Here is a 22079-nt window from a genome sequence, read left to right as displayed (position 1 = left end):
TTCAAAACATTGACTACAGCATCAAAGTAACTGTAAACACATAGACTACTCAAAAAGATAAAAACCTGAAGATAAAGTATTTAAAAAAAATAGCTTTCAAATTCCTAAAGCAAAAATTTCCCACCGCATAATGCAGTATTACTACTGGCCATTAACAGACAACTGTACTGATTTATTACTGGTCCACCTGTTCTCAGGGCATTCTCATTCTTAATGTTGAAAAATCTTTTTTTAATTATACTTTTATTTATCTAGGTCTGCAAAGTTAACAAATGTGAGAAAAATAGCTGAATTTGCATCAGAATGCCAAATGCAAAGCCGTGTTCTGCAGTAGTCCATATATCCCTGGTCACAGATTGCGCAGGGTATATGGTTGTGCAAGCAAATTTACCAGGAAATACCCTTAAATTACTAATACAGAAGAGGTGTATGAAGCTTAATTTCCAAATTCATTTTCAGAGAAGTTTAGACCTATTCAATTAAATATATATATATATAGTATTTTGGTCTAAAGTTTATTCCTCTAAACCAAGAGGAATACAAATCTGTACATAGGACTGGACAGACAAGCCAAAACAATTTTATGCTTTTCAATGTCAGACCAACAAGCTAACAATACAAAACTTTTCCAGTCAATGACAGCTTAGAAAAATTTTCTTTTAAAGAAAGCTAAAAAAAAGTAAAAAAAGTTTTAAAAGTTGGCTGTAGTTATTAATAAAGAAAACTTTTTTTTTCTCTCTCACCTGTGCCATAAGTCTCTGGTTATTAGGATGGCAAGAAATGCACTGTAAAAAGAAAGCAACTGTTGCATTTTCAATTGCTGTCCGTTGCTGAGTGGTCAACCCCGCTGTTACAGTTGAAGAAAGCAAGCTAGATCTTGCACTGGTCTGTTGTGCTGTCACATTGTGTCCTCCAGAAGTAGCACCAGAATGGCACAACAGAAATAAAAGTGCTGTCCACAATGGATTGACTTCAGAGCCACCCAACCAATCCTTCATCATGTGGCTGTTGCCAACTTCTGTCAAAAACCTGAGAACAGGAGCAACCAGGTCTGCCGTGATAGGCATTTTATTAAAGTGCTGTGGAACATGATGCCTCCTGAGCCTGTCCTGGGTGATATCCATTGATTGTGCAGTGCAGTCAGAGCTAGAAGTATGGTTAAAGCAAAAACTAGCAAGACTTCTTACAAGCAGTGAAGGCAAACCTGAGTCCAATAATTGCTTGATAGCTTCAGGAGACTGAGATGAAGCAGCAAGAGTAGCCAGGTGAGACTCTGTTAGTGCAAGAGGGGCTTGTGCGTTTTTAGAGTCATCTGTTAAGGATGAACTAAGGTCCTGCTTTTTGCTGTCATCAGTCATGGACAGTCTGTGCTGACACTGCATTGGAGGAGGAGTGATACCCATCCATCCCATGAGTAAGGAAAAATAATTTGGGTGGATGTGGCACATTGAGCAAAGCAAACTATCAACAGCTTTCTTCAAAACCATGTTGCAGGGAAGAGACATGGACCAGTTAAAGAGTGACCTGTAGAAGACAGAAAATCATGTCAGCACATAGTTTGCCACTCACAGTCCCTTTTCTTCATTAGTTCATAAAACATGTTCCTACATTTACAATTACCTATTGTAGAAGCTGTTGTAAAACACACCGAGCTGAGCTTGAAAGCCTCATTTGGATCACAGTATCAGCAGGACATTCATTACCCAAAAGGCATTCCTCAACCCTATGTTTAAATTTCTTTCATCATACTGTATTTAAAATAGAAATAAGCTAACTTTTTTTAGCATGCTGCACATGAAAGACAGGATTTCAGTCTTTTGACAGTTGTCACATAATTCATGCATTTTTGAGCCAACTGCAACCCCTCTGTGCTTTCAGCTCCTCAATCTGCAGCTACTAGGATCACACACACTCATTTACATAAAGCTCTCTTAATCCTTTGTAAGATCTTAAAGTATTTTAACACATTTCCAAAAATTTTAAAAATTTGTTTTATTAGAGTTCTACCTAAAGATGTTACAAAAAAATTGAATGCAGCAACAATGTTGTTGGTTGAATGATTGTTACCCTTGCTATCCTTACTCAACCTGAACTTAGGACATGAGTTAACAACAGAATTATTCCTCAGAGATACTCAAATTCCACCTACTTTTGAAGTCACTTCCATCCAAATACTAAGTGCTTGAACTCTAATCCAAGGCACATGAATGCAAAAGCTAGTTTAGCTCCCATTATTCAGCTTAAATTTCAGAAGTGTTATTTTTAAAACAGTGAAATCATAATTTCTTCATACAGACTCGTTCAGAGTAGGTGAAGTATTTTACAAAAAAACCCCCACAGTTTTCTGAACTGCATTCACAGTACCATGACACCCTATGTAAGTTATGTTATCTTAACCTTTACATACACAGGTGAACACACACTTTGTTCCATTTCAATGTTAAGTTTTTAAATAAGTTTGGATATAAAACCATATATCACATTCCCATTTGAAGACAATGATTGTTTTTCTGTCTTCTGGATGGAAATGTTATTCTATGTTTAGTCTAAGGGACTCTAAGAGTCTAGAACAGAACATGGGTCTAACCAAAAGTTAGCTTTATCACCAGTCTAGTGAATGCCTGATAAAAAACCCTCTTCAAGACGGAGACATTGAAGAAGTCATCCCAGTGATCAAACCCATAACTTTGGGAAAACAGTCACAATTTCCCAAAGTCCACATGTAATAAAGTTACATGTAAGCCCTTCTCCAGCTATATATTCACACAATCTTTCTGCCAAAAATTTTGGGCTATGAAAAATAAGATTATTTTCCAAGTATATATTTAAAGATAACTAACGAATAAATTAGTATTCACTGGCCCAAGCAGAAGTATTGAAAAGGAGAGTGGGGATGATGGGAAAATATATCCAAGAGAAAAGTTAAAATATCACATGAAGGAGAAATGAGCAGTTATAGCTAGAATCAATGAAAATATTTCAAAGTTAAAATATCAAAGAGGATGAAGATTACACATGAGAAGTTATTTTTATTAGAAGAATTATTTACCCTTATAAGTCTGACAACAATCCTTCTACATTTATTAAAAATCTATTTTATAATTTGCTTCAGACGCTGGCTGATATGAATTATAGATTGATTTGGCAGGACGTAGAGGAACGGGGCTATATTGCAACATGCATACACAAACTAGGTACAATAGTTTTATTAGTATTCCTTCATTTCATCCTGTGATGAAAACAATACACTCTCCTCCAAAAGACAGGAATTCAGTTGTGAAACCCTCTTTTATGTTTTTATAAATCTAAATGGGTAATCCATTTTAGGAAGTCTATTTTTATTAAAGTTCTTCCTTTTCAAATGTTAAAATTGTTAAAACCCATCCTGAAAATGTATTTCTGTTAAAATGTGTTCCTGAAAGGATTGACCTGCAATTTAAAATCCTTAAGTTGATTCCCAAAAGGAACAAGCTCATTTTGCATTAAGAATTATTTATATGACAATATCACTGAAGTGTCTTTGGAAACAATCTAGCTTGTAGTCACGTATCTAAAGACCATCATGTTGCACTAAGTGACCTTTTCTTTAAAAAGGATGAACTTTTCTTCAAAATCGAGCAACATGCAGCAAATTCAGAGTTCAAGATTCACTCAAGATTTTATGCTTTGTTTCTTTCAAATCAGACTATGGCTGGAACAAAAGTGGCGATTCCAAAAAAACAATCCCCCACCCCCCCAGCTCTTAGCTATCAGTTATAGATACCATGAATAATAAAATAATGTTTCTATAACAGGATACTAATTAAGATCATGATTTACAGGTGAAAATTACCGCAAACAATTTCGACAAGAACAACCCAGAGTTATCCATTCACACACACACCCAAAAAAACCCCATGCAATAGTTTACCTTTCACATATATTCAAATATATACATGGATTTGCTGTTTTGTTTTGGATTTTTGTTTTTAAACACAATTATACCTGGAATATGTGAAGTGCAGGTTTGTGTTTAGAAGTACAAAACTACCTGTTTAGATATCTTTAAGAATTCACTCTATCAATTAGCTTCAGGGATGACAATTTCCATTACTATTTCACAATGAGCACACTTCAAGTCATATCATTTCAGTGAACAAAATAATTCAGTTATAAAAAGGATGTAGTGCAAAACTTTGCTTTACTTACTCAAACAGTTCTCTGTCCAGCAACGCTGGTAAATCATATTCAACAAGCAATTCGTAACTATGCCACAAAATTGCTGCTACGCAATGCAAATGGGAAGGAGATGGCATCAAAAGACCATACTCTCTTGTTGAGCTATTTGGACAAATATAGCTGACCCGGCCACTTTTTTTCATAGCTGCAACTCTTGCAGAATCGCTGACCCATTTCAGCAATGCTTGAATTCTGGAAGGCAAGATGATGTAGAACATTATAAAGGGTCAAAGAAACACTCAAAACCAAATTAGCTTGCTGTCTTTTAGTAATCTCAATTACACATTTATCTCTTCCTCTGAGGCAAAGTTCAAGAGTGAGATCAAACCCCGTTTTCTCAAGACTTAGATCACTAACGGGAAAAATTAATTAAAAACACTTATCTTGGAAAGCCAAATGTAATCTTTCTTTCTACAGAGAAAGAAAACATAGCAGGTATCTTGAGTTCTGAGTATTTCAGAGAAAAGTCAGTTGAACACTGAAAGTTTTAATTACATTTGTAAGAGCAAAAAAAGGAGGACAGCATTCTCTGCCAAGGATGCAACGGGCTAGGAGGGAAAGGTGGAAAGCTTCTTCACATTTCTGCTACCTGATAACAATCGGATTTTTAAAAGTCTGTTTTTCTGCAGTAACATCAAGCCACTATTTAGCAGATTATTTTTGTATATATTTCCACATGAGAAGCCAAATAACATTACCTATCTTTTGTTCCAGGGTCTTGAGTTGTTCCAAGCTGATAAAGAATGTCTATTGTGGAGTCAGAAGAGAGACCATTTAATCTTCCAAACAGTAAAGGGCTATTCAGATCTTGCCGCATTAAAAAAAAAAAAAGGGGGGGGGGGAAATAATAGAAGTACTTACATATGTATTTTTTTAAAAGTACTAATGAAATTATTATAGAATTGCAATATTAACATTGAATTGAGTTTTGCCAGTAACATAAGAATGCAATTCTCATACACACCACTATCTCAAATCTGTGCATTTTGTATGTTCAATACAGTCAATGTTCAGCCTTACTGTAAAAGGAAAAATCATTGCAACATTCATCAGATACAGGACTTAAACCTTTAACTAGTAGGATTTTCTTCAATATATTCCAAAAGACATGACTAATTCCAATAGAGCTGTCAAACCTCTTGCTTCATAGAAAAACATTTATTTCAAAATGGAAGCTTATTTAACTCCAATTTCCATCAATGGGATTAATGCCGAGGATTGCAGAGGTTTCCTATTTATCTTCTCCTCACTGTGTTTGTGTCCTGCCCTGTAGGAAACTACGCTCTTATCTAACAGCATTCCAGCAAAAGACAGTAGGCTACACTGAAATGTTAACTCATGGAAAAATAAATCATGGAAGCCATTTTGAAAAGAGTGTTTTCTGTTAGTGTCAGCAACTTCAAAACAGGAAAAATATGAATTCAGTTTTCATTCACTGAAAAGCCACAAAAGAGCAAAGCAAAGTGGTATGGAATCATAAACACAATAACCCCCTGGTGCATTAACAGAAGAGCTACTGCAAAATTTCCCCTGTGGGACACAGACGAGTTGTTTGAATGTCTTGATTATGTACCTTCACCTGTAAATATTTTCAATGCTATACTGTCCTACAGACTATTACTGCCCAAATGTTGGTGCATTTGTTCTCCTTAACACTACTCATGGATGCTCTTTATTTTGAAACATCTAGACATAGTATCTGTGGTAAGATGTGCTTACAATATATTGCGTGTCCTGCTCTTGTGTCTTCGAAACATTCACCTTGTTATCTATTCTACACAAAAAACCAAAACAAACCTGGTTGCACTGCTTTACTGTTGTAGAACTACCCACATGCAAAGACTGTGATATTTAGAAGCATAACACACCGCAACGGCAAGTTCTGGCAACCCAAATTCAGAATCAGAAAGTAACATGCAAACACACTATATTTGTACATTTATACAAGCAACATTTTTAAGCAACAACTGAAAAGAAAAACATTGCACTCACCTGCAGGATCGCTCCCTGATGCTGAGCAGTTTCTTAGCAGAATGTCAATCAATTTTAGGCCTATTCTGGTGGACTGAAGCCCAATTTTTACAAGCACAGCCTCAATGTTTGGAGAATGCATACCACAGTAAGGTGACATCAGTAAAGCAGCACATGTCTGCAACAGATTAGCAGTGGGTGCTGCAGCACTAGCCATCATTCCTTCTAAATCACTTATGTGAGTGAGGCAGTGGTGTAATAATCTTAACCATCCAATACTGAAAAGGAAAACATGAAAATGAGCTCATGTATAACTTTCTTATTATTTTATTTTGCATCTATAACATAACTACCTGCATTAGATTCTAGGACAAGTACTGCAGAAAACTGCTGTGACATGATCAGACATCATCTGAGAAAAGCAAATTAAAATAACTGAATTTAAGACCAAAATGTAATATACATTAGTAATGCTGTTGTAATCATTGGTTTAATGTTGTAAGAAAGGACAGGTTCATGTGTACGAAAAGTTAAGAGCCTGCAAGTTTTAGTAATAAAGTTTCTCAAGATTTCTTTATTCACATATGTATTTCTTCCAACAGGGCCAACCTATTGGGGGGAAGGTGGAAGGAAAGGTGTTTATACAGGGGGAAGGTAGCAGGGAGGGTGTGTTGGTTTGTTTAATTGGGTTTTTTTAAAATATTAAAAAGAGCTGGCCAAAACATAAGTGTGAAACATGAAATAGGACACTCCCTCACTTATGAATAAATGCAATGGTGCCTATTTAAAGTCAAAATTCTGCAATAGTTGGTTGGCATTAAAATTATACACCCAAACAGCCTCCCTGACTTTAAAAACTCTTAGGGTCATACACATCTGCAATAAATTACAGTGAACCTGTGTGCTTAGACAGCACACAGAAAAAGTCAGGAAATTAAAAATGTGTTAGCCACTGCATTTCCCCCATTTCTCTCTTATTCTTTGCATACAAACCTTAAATGAAGTTTACACTTTTATTTTAGGAAAAACTCCTAAATATTTATCACTTCAGAAAAAAGCAAGCTTTCTGTTATGCCTAAAACAAAATTGTATCCCAGTTTATTGACTGTATCTATCATATTACTACCACTACTTTATTGAGACACTTACTAAACTAAGCTGAAAGCCACAATAAAACACTTCAAGACATGAAGAATGTACACTCACCTTCTTTCTTTAGATACTGAATATTTTTGTGTGATTTTAAGATAACCTTTTTTGAAGTACAAATATAGCAATCGTAGAATTTGTCTATGAAAATTTACTTCACTGCTATTGAAGATCAAAGACCAATTTCAGTTATACAGCTTTTATCAAATGTACACTGGACAGTATTCATACGCTCTCCAAATTTACTTACTCTCTTTGACATTTTTTGCACCAAAGAAGAAAAGATTTTAAGACTTTCTCCTGCTCTTTTATGAATTTGAAAAAAGTTAAGGTTCCAAGATGAAATATTTCAGAGTAATGAATTTTTGCAATTTAGTAAGCTGAATTTCAGAACCAGGAAATCTCAAAAATTCACTCATTAAATTAAATTCAAAGTTGGAAAACTTTAAGTCTTTTTTGTTTTTAATCCTTAAGGGTTTACTTATTTCCATTTTAAAAATGAGTACAAAACTCAAGATGCTACCTAACCAAATAAAAGCTTTCAAAAAGAAATCTTGCTGATATGCCAGAATCACAACTACATTCAGTTCCTATTTCACAAATGTTTGCAAACAGCAGTATTAGATATGACTTCTATAAAACATCCCATTGTCCTGTTTCTATTCCTGCTCCAATACTTACGCAACTCTGTCGACTTCAGTAGGGATAAGAAATATGTTGCTACTTCAATTTTTTTGACAACTGCCTACCCATTAAAAACACAGAATACAACTCTGAATGCTTTCCCATCCTTTGTACTCTTTCACCATTGCAGAGATGAAACACACCCTTTTACATATGCAGATTAAGCATGCTACCAAACAAGTGAGAAGTACTGCTTATATTTGTCTTCTGAAAAAAAAAAAAAAGGAAAAAGGCAAAAAAAAAAAGAAAAAAGGCAAGTTTTCTAAGGTATTTGAAACATTCTGCAAATGTTAAAATTCAACTACAAAAACAGGTACCCTTTCAGTTTGCTACTGAAAGCTCTGACTCAAAGCAGAAAACATCATTAAAAGAGACAAAAGCATGAACTGGCACAAACATGCCTCTGGCCATTGACACTAGAAGTTTACCTTGTTTTAGAGACTTGATCCTCTGAGGGAAGGAATGGATTATTGACAGTTGCAGACGAGGTGTTTCCGAAGGCTGTGAGGCCTAACAGTTTGATCTGAGAGAGGCCTAGCGTACTGGCATCCCGAGGGCGATGGAGACGGAGGCAGACAGCTGAGGCAACTTCAGCTTTTACCAGCTGGATTTTTATATACGTGAGACCACTTGTTATAACAGGAGTTGACAAAGGTAACATATTGACACCATCTGCGCTTATTTCAACAGATACTGATGAAGGGCAAGCTACAGAGTAAGATAAGAAGGTTTAATACTATTAAAATTCAAACCAGTACAGATTTTTAAAGTGTTAAACATGTATCCCTCTTAAACATATAGAACAAGATGGCTGAAATGATCTCGGGCAAACACTACTACAAAACTGCAGCTGGAATATTTGACCTGTGCGATGGTATATGTTTAAATGCATATGCATTTTGTTATATGGTGTACACAGTTTATTTCAAAGACTTAAGATGAAGAAAAGTCATGTCAGTGTAAATGCCACATGTTCCCATATCAGAGCTATGACAATAAGAGCTGAAGATCTCATACTTTACTCCAACCACCACATGGAACCATTTTGCTTGAAGACCCTGACCAGTATTTCATGAAAAGTTTCACAAGTTTTTTGTCATATTTAAAGTTAACACCACAAAACATGGACTGAGATAGACGAAATCAAGCAGAGGCAGAGCCTTCCAATTCTCAAGGAAAGCAGAATTAACAAGCTTTTCAACTTTTTACAGCTATTCAAACAACCTGCAGCTTTAGTGCCTCTGACTGCAGTCTTTGTACCATTTCTAAATCCTGCCCTTTGAATTTTCAAACTGGCATCAGCGTCAGTGAATCTACTTACTCGCCAGAGAGGCCAGGTGAGGCTGGATGTGGATCTCCTTGAGCAGCACAGCCGCAGGAAGGTGAATCGTGAGGTCGCACCAAGCTTCCTCAGGTAAAAATATGTACGACCACGCAGCAGATCGAGCTCGTCTGTGGGGAGGAGTAGCCTGTAACAGCACTTCAGCAGGTTGGGCAGTGGGACTGCTTGAGGTGATGGAACCTTTAAAACCAGCACCATTAACATCAATTATTAATATTTATTAATAAAATACAGGTTAATTTACAACCTGAACTGTGGAAAACACTTTTTTTTTCTTATCTCACCTGGTCCAGCTTATTGATAACAACCCATGTGTAATAATGACAACTGCTGAGATATTTTTCTTTTATTCAGGCTATTTTACAACAGGCAGTTTACATATTAATATGCATGTGCCTGAAAATTTGCTAGGGAGACACTTGCTTCCAAAATCCTAAACTTTCTATCAAGAGAAAGATTTTGTTCATTACAAAACCAAACGAACCAAAAAGGTGCAGGTTGAACACTATGCTTAGAACCTGAACTTAGTTAATCGATAGTTAACATAATGAAGGGTTTAAAGGTTTAAATAATATGATGATAACATAAACGACTTTACAACCAAAATCTGCAAACCTTTTTCTTCAAAAAGGTTTGTTTCACATAAAAACTTTTCTAAAAAAGACATCAGAATCAAAAAAAACCAGACCACAGCAGCTGCTCATTTTTCTCATCTTAACATGAGTTAAGAATGAACTCAGAAGATTGAGGCTACGTCGTCTTTAGCAAATAGTATGGCACAAGAAGACCAGATCTGTGCGATTCAAACTACAGATACTCAGGGTGTTTTACTTTAAAGTAGCTCTAGCCTGGCCCCATGACTGAATGACTAGTAGGAGCTGGAGGTGAATTCCTGGACACATTTTGATAGACTTTCATCCCAAATTAATCGAGTTTGTCTCTCAGAGAACACTGTATGATGAGAATCAGAGTGTAGTAAGTGAGGACAACCAGAATGTTAATTTCAAAAGCATACTCCTGACTGAAAGCAAAATATTAAGACAGATGCACTCACAGCAGAACATCAAAAATTGCAGCACTTTGCAAGCTGGGAGATAAGGCGTGCAAGAACCCACCACCATACATGCTTAGGATTTACTACTTAAAGTAATCAAGTACCAACATTTGCAGGATCATTAAATTTACCTTTCAGGAATTTGTGAAGAACAATGTAGATTTCTAACAGACCCCTATTCTGTCAAATAAACTTTTTTTCTTTAATTTCATTATTTTTTACACTCTTAAATTTGAATGACAGGACTGAATGGATTTCTCTCTTGCCTGACAATCTTCCCAGAAATTTAAAAAATAATCCTTTCTTTCTCCCCTCGTGACAGTGAGACACACTGTATGAACACATTCATGGGCTACATTAGGCTAGTGAGCAGCAACAGAAAACATTAAGACACTAGTAGTGAAAAGTAGCCTTTGTAAGATGTAAGAGTACCTCTACATGTTAAAAACACATGCATTTTAGTTAAGTGGCAGCCATTGTATTGATACCAAAACAGCACTGCAATTCTAACAAACATTCATGCAGGCAACATCGGAGCAATTGGGTGCATGTGTGAGAGCAGCATCAGCAATATCGGCCCTACGCTCCAGCTTCCGACCTAGCTCAGGCTCATTCTGTGTCATCCAGCTTTGCCATGCTTCTGTAACAGCTCCATCAAATCTGATGTGCCCTAAGTGAAATCAGCGAGTCTTTGTCTGTGGCATTGGAACTGGCTAGCCCCTGACCTAGGGGAGGGAGAAGGAGCCCACCTTGATGCATGACTACATCAGATACAGATCATTCCCCTTCTTTCTTTCCCCTGTCCACGCAAGCTCTTACTACCTGTGGAGGAGGGGTTAACCTCCTTCCCCAACATCTTGAAACACCAGCAACCCCTCTGTTTAGAAGATTTAATAATACCGCAACATCTGACACTATCACAGTATTTTTTTGTTAAGAATTTGATAAATATTCAGATCACCAGTGGATATTAATGTAGGAGAAAGAAGTATTACTTACCCAAAGGTGCAAAATTGTGAATTCCTTCTGCATTATCAGGCTCAGAAGCTAGCACTCGAGCTTTCAAACTGCTGTCTGTTGCTTTGGTGGGACCAGAATCAAGAAATTTCATAATAGTTGAAACCATACTTCTTGCTGTGTTAACAATAGCTCTTGTGCTCGTTACCATGTTGTTACAAATAAGCTGAACACCACCTGTGTATAACGGGGGGGGGGGAGAACACTGTTCAGAAGCATGCAATAGATTCTAAGCAAGCAATGGCCTATTTAGTAAATTTGGTCCTCCAAACACATATCTGTATTTTTTCTTTAAGTGCCAAAGAATCTACAATAAACCTTTTACTCGACGCAGCTAAAGAAAAGACATTCTTACCCATATCATGGAAGGCCTTCAGTGCCTCACTTGTATCCAACACTCGTAAAATGAACCAGAGCAGTGGCTCAGATAACTGACAAGTGGCGAGAGAACCCTAGAAGAAAAAGTTAAGAAATACAGTTCCATACAAAATTAATATGACAGAAATATGCACTTGTCTCCTCTTTTAGTACACAAAAATCCCAGAGAGGAAATGTCTCCATAATTGACCCCTCTAGCACCAAACAGCAGTATCATGCTCCATATGGTTAATTCCTATGTAGAGAAAGTCTTTGTGGCAAGGAAAAGATCAAGCTACTAGGGTAAGCAGCTGAAAGGAAATAAGAATATTGAGCATTTAAAATACCCACTAATATGAACACAATAAATGTGTTTCCCACGTGAACATAATAAAACATTCAATTCACCCTCAAGCTTTTAGCCAGGAACATTTATGGGAATGTCAAAATGTCCTTACAGAAACTCTCTCTCTCCCCCTCTACCATGGGCAACAGAGGGAGGCTTCCTAACTTCAGCACCAAAGTGAAGTGAGGTTGGAAAAATGTTAACATTTCTTTTATATAGCACTAGTTCAGTTTTCTAAGCTTAGTATAGGTTACAGTATCAACTAACCTAAAATTCCCTTGAAGCACAGCAGACCTAAGGGAACTTACCTGTCTTCCCATGTACCCACAGGCCATGTAGGTAAGAATTGGCTGAAGCATCACTTGCACTGTTGTTGCTTTTTTACTAAGTGTCGTCAGGATAGTGAACAACCCATCTCCAACTGATATTGCATCTAAGCCACCATGAAAGTTTTCATGTTTAGTAAGATGTAAGCCACTGGCACCTTAATGAAAACAGAAACACAGTTCAAAAGTGAGAAGCTGAGACCTAATAAACCATTAGAGCACATAAGAGAACTCGAGGATATTTAAATTTCTTTTCTGTTAAATGTTCTCATGGATTTTACAAACTAGAAATGGGCCAGTTTTCAGGATCATATAAATTACTATTAGTGTTCCCAGATCCTTGCTACCTTCTTTACTGTATAAATAGGAAAACTTGACTCAGGAAGTCAGGGAATTTAAATCCAATTTTAGATAGGATTGTACAAATGACTGTAGTTAGTGAAGGAAATACAAGGAAATTCCAGAAGGATTGGAATCACTCCTAGCCAGAAGCAACTAACAAGTATTTAAATTTTTTTTCAGAAAATAATAGAAGTGCACTTGTGCAGCCAAAAAACCCCAGAACCATTTAACAAATATATTTCTATCAGAAATACCTCTCCCAGAATTCTCCCTCTTAGTGTTATGGCTCAGGATTTATTCACAAGGATTTATTGAATGTCAATAATCAGCAATATTGATTACACATTGCTGAAATTGAGGATGGAAAGCAAGGAAGAGATTACCTCCATAAATACGACTGTCTTACAAAGTGTATGACATCAATCTGGAAGAGCTTTTAGAAGTGTTTAGATTTGAGTGGGGGGAATGGATGAAACACTCCTGTTCCATTTAAAGAAACTGGAGTTATACTAACAAATGGTTAAAAAAATATGTGTTCAAGTGATCTTTGGAACATGCTTTAGACAAACACTCTGTCAAGAGAACTGACAGCTGCAGGACTTTAATCACCTTCAAGCTATCAAGAACAACAATACAGAGAGGCTCTGGATGCATGGAGACAGACAAAGAAAGAAAAGTCATAAGACAGTCTCTGCATGATCTAGAAAAGTTAAATGGAATGAATGATGGAGCTGAAGCCAACTAAGGTGGGTTTGCTGTGAAGACTTTGAGGGAGGGAGAAGGTAGGATCAAGAGGGGAATACTGTTATTTGTATAATTTTCATAGTCTGTCATTGGCAAAGCATAAAAAACTAATGAAATAGATAAAATGGTCATAAAAGAAAATGAAACAAATCTTTTAACTTTATGTGACAAGTGAATTACTCAAGGCCATCCTGGCTCCTGACCAGCTGGCTCGCCAGGTACAGTAAATTAAGATCATTAGCATAAATTTTGACACCAGAGCCACTACTTAGTCATGCACATCTGCAGACGTCTTCTTGTGTATCTTTCCTGTGTCCCTAGCATGCTGCACTAGCTATTACACGTTTACTACTATGTGCTGATAGCTGATTTTTGGATCACATATAACCTTAGCTGCAGTCTTGGAGAAATGTTTTGTTCATAGAAATTGTCTGGAGAGAGCTTAATACAGTTCTTCATGAAGGAACTAAAACCACAAACGGCCGTGTTCTCTCTTCCCAAAATACACATACAAATTAGTTTCAATAACCTGTATTAAAAGACCTTGGGAGGAATAATCCACTGAAAGGATCAGCTGGCCCAGTATCCTGAATTCAATGAAAAACTTTTTGAAACAACACTATCTTTCCAAATTGCCTTTTTAAACATGCAAAACAACTGCTGGACAGAAACCGATGGTTTAGAAAGACAAAGTTGAGGAGAAGAATTTTTGAATTTCACCCCAAAGAAACACATACTGAGCATAAATCATCATTCCCAGAACAAACTACTTTCAGTGTTCATAGCGTATTTGCAATATGACACCAACTACCCAGAGTAAAGGAGGAGACATTCTGGAATTAATTTCGGGAAGGTTCCAACAGCACTATACAGGCTTGTCAAATCCTGCCTGCTGTTTGATTTGACTACTGGAGGTTACTGCTTTTTCCTCAGTTGCCAAAATGAATGACCAATCTAACATTCACGTGCTCTCATCCAAAAAGTATACTGTTTTCTGATAATAGCATTGGTTAACAGTTTCACAGCTGCTTAAAAGTGACAGAAAAGGCCAGAGGTACTTTCTTCGAAACAAGAGAATCGCTATAAAAAGAACAAAATTTTACAACTATTATGCTTGAAATGGAGTGCAAGCTCTTTGCCTATCCTCCTGCAAAATGTTTTTCCAGTTTTGCACATGCAGTAACATTCATGGTATTCCAGTCATTTTTTTAATTTGTGCAAATAAACTCTATGCTATCATCATAGCTCACAAAAAAGTCACAAAGATAATCTCTCTGAGAAAATGCACTTTAGGTACAGGTCTGATAAACAGCAACTTTGCTGTGCTAAATATCATCAGCTTCCTCATTTGATCATAGCAGGAAGATCCCACCCCCAAATATATCACTGAAACTCCCAGAACATGATGTTAATGAGATTTCTGGTAAAACAGAGGAATAGAAGAGTTTATGTATTCTGTGCAAAGGCCACAATTATAATTTGTCTTTTTCAGAAACAATTTTAAAAAAAGAAGGAAAATAATGCAATACATAGAGAACAATGGAGGTAATGTGTCTATAGTACAAACAGAAGACTAATCCTAATCCATGCACAGAGGCATGGGATGGGCACAGATTGAAATACAGAAAATTGTACTTAAATGTAAGAAAAAGGCTCTTCTACTTTATGATTAATTGAACATTGTAACAGGTTGCCCAGAGTGGTTGTGGAGTTTCCACCCTTGGGGAATTAAAAACCCAACTGGATAAGGTACTTGGCAATCTGCTCCCTGAGGCAGGCTCTGAGTTGACCCTGCTTTGTGCAAGGAGGTTGGACTAAACAATCTCCAGAGGTTCCTTTCAACATCAACCATTCTGAGATTCAGCAAATTCAAATGCCAAACACATTCCTGCTTGGTTTTAATTACTGTCTCCTACCTCATGGTAGCTGGTTTTTGTTTGTTTGTTTGTTTTTCCCCCCACATAACTGTCCCCCTTTCACTTATTAGTCTCTCTTCCTATCATTTCTGTGACACATTCTTTCATGTATATACCCAATTTATCAGTTTGTAGAAGTTTTGTTTTACCACCCCAAAAGATTTTACATTTATTTACAAAATACCTACCAATAATCATTGCCATAGCGCTGCTGTTACACTGGCCAAGTGCAGACAAAATCTGGCTCATAATTTGTTGGTTGGCTAACACCAAGTCTGCCACATACGCAGTTGATCCTTGAGTATTAGGGTTATTTCCATTGCCATCTTTGCCTCCTGAAACCTTTTCTTCATCAGACACACTGTCTGTAGTACTGCTTGGTACTGGAACACGGGCACTATATTCTCGGTTACTGGAAAGCGGCAGTTGAACTAAAATGTTGACCAGCTTTAGCAAATCAAACATAAGTTGATCCCTTGTCATTTCTCCACAAACTGCTTTGGCATCACCTGGACGGATAATATTGGCAAAAAGCCCTCCAAAACATGCTCGAGCACCCACAGAGCTGTCTGAGCCACTGCGAGACATCACTTTGTCCGAACATGTAATGTAATGATGCACAAGGAACGTTATAGACTCAATTACTGCAGAAATAGTGCTAACTGATACAACTTCAAAATTCTGTTCCAGGGTGAATTCCAAGAGTTTCACTTGTGCATCCAAGGGTCCCTGGCCTGTCTGGAAGGCACCCCTGAAGGAAAACAACAACAACAACAACAACAACAACAACAGAAAAGGGAAGGAAAAAAAAAAAAAGATATTTCATTGTTCAATATTAACAAGTTAAACAGGTTTGGTTGTTGGGTTTTTTTTCTGCTTGATTTTTAAGAATCACAAAGCACACCAGACTTTCAATAAATAAAAATCCATCCATTTTCAGAAATGCATATTGAAGCACAATCTGATCTTTCACATGAGTCAAGCATTCATAACTTTTTAACATACTGATCATTACACAGCCTGTAGAACTCATGAATTACCTTCCTGATATTACTAAGGATTCAAGGTTCATTTGAAAAAGTCTAGGATCCATCATGTTTTTTTAATCATTCAGTTAATTCTGTAGGTATAGGCTTGGAATACAGTCCTGTTCAGTTGTGGGTGAAATGTTTTGTATGTTTGTAGGGAAACTTCATGGGAAGAAGACATCTAATGCTTTAATATCATTAGGATTTTTTTTTGTTATATATTGTTTTCTAACAGGAAATCATGATGGATTTTTTCTTCCCATAGGGTTTTTTGTGGAGTTTTGTTTAGTTTGTTTTGGTTTTTTTCCTTTTTTACCCCTGAGGTAGAAAGAAGAATGGTCTAACTATACATAAGACCATGAGAAGGTACTCAAACCATCACAAGTTGGTGCTTGTAGGTTGATTACTTTAAGGTTCTCTTTTAGGGGCAAGTTTATTTTCCGAATTGCTATTACATGTGTACTAGTGGACTACAAAATGAACCTTTTGAATCAGTAATTTTATTTTAAAATAAAACTGGTGCTAATTCTTGAAGTGTTACTGATTTTTTATAGATTTCTCTGTATCCATTGACATTGATTCTTACTATAACTTTTAAAATTAAAAACAGAACAAAGCAGTTTATATAAACAGGTCTGAAGAAAATTATTTGGCATTTCATTAGTTCTAACAGTAAGACACTGCTTTGCTTCACAATCAATCTTATGCTTTGATCAGGTATGATATACTTCAATTACCTGAGGCTTTAGAAATAAACAACTAAACCTTTTCCCGGTGCTTTGCTTCCATTTTATGACATTTCAGTCCCACCTTTGGTTTGTCTCAAAAAAAACGCAAACTCTTAACACATTTCAGAAACTATACTTTCAGTGGTCTCATCAGCTTATTTCAAATAAGATTATGGCATGCAGACGCACATTCCAAGATTTACTGCGAATTAGTGACTTTATTGTATTATGACATTTCTTGTATAAGTGATTGATCATCAGTGTAACCTGGTAAACACCACACATTCAATTTAAGTTACTACGGTAAAATTGCTTAGAAAAGGCCGAAACTGTTTTCTGTCTGATTAAAGAATAGATAACACCAAAGTGCCACCTACTGGGAAGCCAGAAACTGAGGAAGCTCATCCCTAATTATATGAAGCCTTTATCTGGGGATGAGCAGAACATAAATACCAGAAATAAATGATAACTCCAAATGTACTTCAGACCAAACAATTGGCACATTTCTGGTGTACTGCTGTATACATAACATTCTTATGCCCATTCACCTAGCCTTGAAGAAGATGAGATATAAAAGACAAGCCATAAGCTCTTATCTCTCCCCTGGCCAGTGGCACTCCGCTGCACTAGTGGGGAGACAAGACATCAATAGGCCCCAGAAGAAGAGTGGGGCAGAGGAAGTTTTGCACTGTCAGGTGAGGAGAAGAGGGGGGAGGGGAAAAAAAAAAAAAGACATAGCAATAAATATGCATATTACATAAATAGGGTTATGCAATCTCGTATTTCATCCTACCATGGTGTAAAAGCCATCCATATTATTTTCAGAATCTACAAACGATTTCTAGAATCTTTCATTAATTCAGATGTCTTAGAATATTTTTTCTCTTTTTAATAGGTAAGCTCATCAACAATGCTGTATTTTAGGGATTACTTTAACAAGGCCTATATCTTAGCTCTAGATAAAAATCAGTCCAGCCAACTGTTTAGTGCTTCTATTCACTGTCCCTCACACACAGACTACTGTGTGTGGATCCCAGTCACACTCTGCCACATGCCAGAAGCAGTCCAGATCCTGCTGGTAGTGCTGCAGCAACAGCTAAGAACTCCATATATAACTTGACAGTAAGACAAGGTGTGACTTATACATCTTAGTTCTAATTCATACTTGTGTGGATTTTAAAGACAAAAGGGGTGTAAAAAGAAAAAAAATAGTTAAGATTTACCTTTCTGTTGAAAGTATATGTATTAATTTCAACAAAAATTCACTGAACATCTGAGGACAAGTTGAAGAAAGATGCACTTGCAATCGAGTAAGAAATTCTTGCATAGCTTGTGTTGCTGTTGGCCCAACCTAGAAGGAAAGGCATTTTAATAGGTATTATATAAAACTGAAACGCCTTCAAGAACATTAAGTAGTATCTAGCAAGAACATTTTCTAAGAACAGAACAGTATTATGTAGCTTAATTTGCTTTCTGAAAAATTTTACAGGAGAACTATTCTGTATCAATTTATATTATGCGTTTTTCCATTACTAACCATGGCTAACAAGCAAATAATTCAGTCCTTTGCCTAAGACTTGTTTTGCAGCTTGAGACTTTATCTTTTCAGCAATGCAAAAAGACGCTTCACACAGAATACACTTCTGTGCTAACCTGAATGTTTTTTCACAAACTACACATTTACATGTAAGTACTATAAATTAATAGCAAATGTTTAAGTTCTGGAAAAGACTATGTATTTTCTGGAAATTTTTCTGGAAAACACTGGTAATACTAGGTGTTTTCTGTCTCAAACTGAGCGTTTCTGAGACTCCTGTCAAATATTACATAGAATTAAGTTAACTTGAGCTTTTTTTTTTTTAATCACTATTCACAGATGTTTCAAAGACTGCAAAAAACAAAACATTAGTGGAAATTAGGAGAAACAGTAGATACCACATGAATTCACAAAACAGGCAGAAAATAAAAGCATAATTATAGATTCTGGAATTATTAGATGTTTAAACTTAACCTTCATTGGCATTTTTATGCCAACCCAACAAGATTTCAGGAAACTATTACTTTTTTCATGCATGCAACTAAGGAATCCTAACATGAAACACCTTCCCTGACATATTGTGTGGCATTCTCTCCCTGTGGCAAGTCACCAGATAATTGAAAAATCATATGATCGCTACTCAAAGTGTAAACCCAACATGAACTCCCTGTGGTTGCTAATCAGAACCAACTAAGTCTATAACAAAAAAAAAAAGAAACAAGCCAAAGATATAATACATTCACGAACAACACATATTCATGTCAAGTGTATTGAAACTCTATCATGAAGAGTCTTCCTCTTATTTTAATTGCTAGTTACCTGTGGACTGTGTTGATTTGTTCCGTGAGGATTAGTGCCAGAAAGAAATTTCACTAACACATGAATGAGGTTTGGATCTGACACCAACAATTGGGCAGTACTTTCCTGAGTCCCAATGACACTGCTTGGACCAGCTTAAAAATAAAGACATAAAAATTAAATCTGTAATCTTAAGCATTAAGTGTATATCAAACATTTATACTGTATATCACATACTTATTTCATTATGTGTACATACTCTCAGCAAAATCAGCTACCGAAAGTAGCTTACTCAGCACTACAATTGTGTTTACAAGAGTCTTCATCACTCAAATTTCTTTAAACTAAGGAACATTAAACTAAAGATCTCAATCAGGAGAGAAACATCTCTGTCAAAAACAGAATTAAACCCTGACTGCTTCCATCTCAGTTGAAAAGCTTTCAGAGCAATGAAATAAAAATAACATTGGAAAGACACTTGCTATGAGAAAAATTCCTTGTGGGAAGATGGAAGGAGAAGATAATTCACAGTACGTTTTCCTCTTATCAAATGCCATTTTATTCTCAAACTATAAAGAGATTTCTGGCTTTAGATGACTAGAGAAAACTAATGCTGAAAGTATTTCTTATACAGCTGTACAAACCATTTTGCATTGATTTATCAACATTAGTAGTGGAAGAAGTCTGTATGGCTATGACTGATGGCATGGTAATAGATGGAGTTGAATAAAAGCAAGCAAGCACCCCACAGCATTCCAGTTCCATTGTATTGAGGGCAATAAGCCTGCTCTAGTACACATTTGATAGTGCAAAAGATGAAAAGGCTAGGTCCTGTCTGGGTGGGGGACAAGTTTGTACAAACTAAGCACACAATTTCACAGGTTCTCTGAAAGAAAAACTGAACATTTCAGAACAGAGGAGCCTTCCATTGCAGGATGTGCCTTAGAAACACCAGTCTGCGTGAACTGATCAAGTGTATTTTCCCCTGCTGAACTTGCATCCCTGAACACTGACTCCAGTAAAACATACAATACGCTGATTTCCCCTCTAAGGAAACTAGGTAATATAGGTTGTTGGTGGAGGTTTTGTTTGTTTGGCTGTTTCTGAGTATATCATGATACAAGTTAAAAATGAAAATGACACTCGGGTCACCAAGAACACTGATTTGCTAAGCTAACAGCTCTTGCATGTATACTTTCACCTGTTATATTACTGCCCTTTGGGTTTTTTTGAAAAAAGTTCCACTTATAAACTATTTTTAAATTTATAGACAAATCACTATCACTAAAATTACATTCAACTGCAGCTGACATAACCAATTAAAATGAGAAGTTAATATTAATTTGGTTATTCTGTTTTTCAGTTTTCTGTAACTCTTCATTGTTTCCATGCAACTGTATCATTCAAACTTTGTGTATGACTTCAGTTTTGAGCCAGATGTCACTTGAGTTTGTCCAAAAGTACTGAGTGTCCAAATTAATTTTAAAATAAGTGTACTAAGTGCCCACAATATTTATATGTTTTTATTTGAAAAAGGGACATACTTTTGTGCTTTCTTGCATTCCTGAATGGTACCTTCATAGACAGAAGGTATTTCATTTTCTTCAGAGACCTTGAACCACCTATGAAGTCTATAATGATCAGTGTGACAAACAACACTGCTATTCAATATTCTTCTTTTTAAAACAAAACAAAACAAAACAAACTCTCCATTGAAACTACAGCTTTTGGAATATGTATGCTTGCATTCTGCTGAACAGGGCACATTTGGGGTACAGCTTCAAGTCATTTAATTCACTTGGTATTTCTTTGAAGGTAACTATTTAAAACAGCTTCTTCCTGCTGCGTTCACCTTCATTGTTAGGTCTGTACTATAACTACTTAATGAAATCTGTCTATTTGTAAGACTTTACATCTTAATACAAGCAGATGTAACATTAGAACTTCCCGGGAATTGACAGTCCCAGCCCATCCCCTCTTGACAAGCAGTAGCCAGGTCCACATGCTAACCCTAAACTCATTTCCTTCCAGGATTAGAAGGCTTCATAATTTTTCTACTGGTTCATGATAGGGTTGATGCCATAACTGAATAAGTACGTCTTGCTTACTTCCTCTGTTATTTTTTTTTATATTTTTCTATTTAACAGCTGAAAATATCACTACAATATAAAACCCCACTTTTTGCTGCACTATATTCAGTCTGACATGTTTTGTTTGACATTCTAACTAGGAGTTCAGGATGCATCCACATTATCTGCTCTGTCTAGTATTTATACTCAAAACACTGCTCTCCAACAGTATTTCTGGTGACAACAATAACAGACAAGCAAAGGGGCATGTGAGGAGGGCACAAATAGTTCTTGCTAAAGGAACAGATTAGTAAATGCACTGAGAACGATTTGACAGATGATAGCTGTTTACTTCAGAGCAACTGTAGTGCTCTGCTTCTACCCAGCTTCCTTTACGTGGCATTAAATGGTTCTAGATGTCACCCATCAAATACTGATTTTAAACAGCATCCT

The 22079-nt window shown here is 36.3% G+C and overlaps 1 protein-coding gene across 1 annotated transcript in view; it reads right to left on the bottom strand.

The window, feature by feature from the left end:
• The window catches only part of BIRC6 (baculoviral IAP repeat containing 6), a gene marked incomplete at both ends in the record, with an annotated part of 189330 nt that overhangs the window by 76907 nt on the left and 90344 nt on the right, over positions 1-22079 (bottom strand). The window contains 12 exons of the mRNA XM_081998399.1: positions 744-1524; positions 4189-4410; positions 4917-5025; positions 6211-6467; positions 8451-8730; positions 9344-9544; positions 11418-11612; positions 11791-11887; positions 12447-12622; positions 15655-16217; positions 18446-18573; positions 19579-19712. Coding sequence (XP_081854525.1) covers positions 744-1524; positions 4189-4410; positions 4917-5025; positions 6211-6467; positions 8451-8730; positions 9344-9544; positions 11418-11612; positions 11791-11887; positions 12447-12622; positions 15655-16217; positions 18446-18573; positions 19579-19712 — 3143 coding nt within the window. The remainder of the gene's footprint in view (positions 1-743; positions 1525-4188; positions 4411-4916; positions 5026-6210; positions 6468-8450; positions 8731-9343; positions 9545-11417; positions 11613-11790; positions 11888-12446; positions 12623-15654; positions 16218-18445; positions 18574-19578; positions 19713-22079) is intronic.

Source organism: Phaethon aethereus (genome assembly GCF_964289735.1).
Source record: "Phaethon aethereus genome assembly, chromosome: 3".
Lineage (NCBI taxonomy): Eukaryota > Metazoa > Chordata > Aves > Phaethontiformes > Phaethontidae > Phaethon > Phaethon aethereus.
This window is presented reverse-complemented; position numbering and strand designations above follow the sequence as displayed.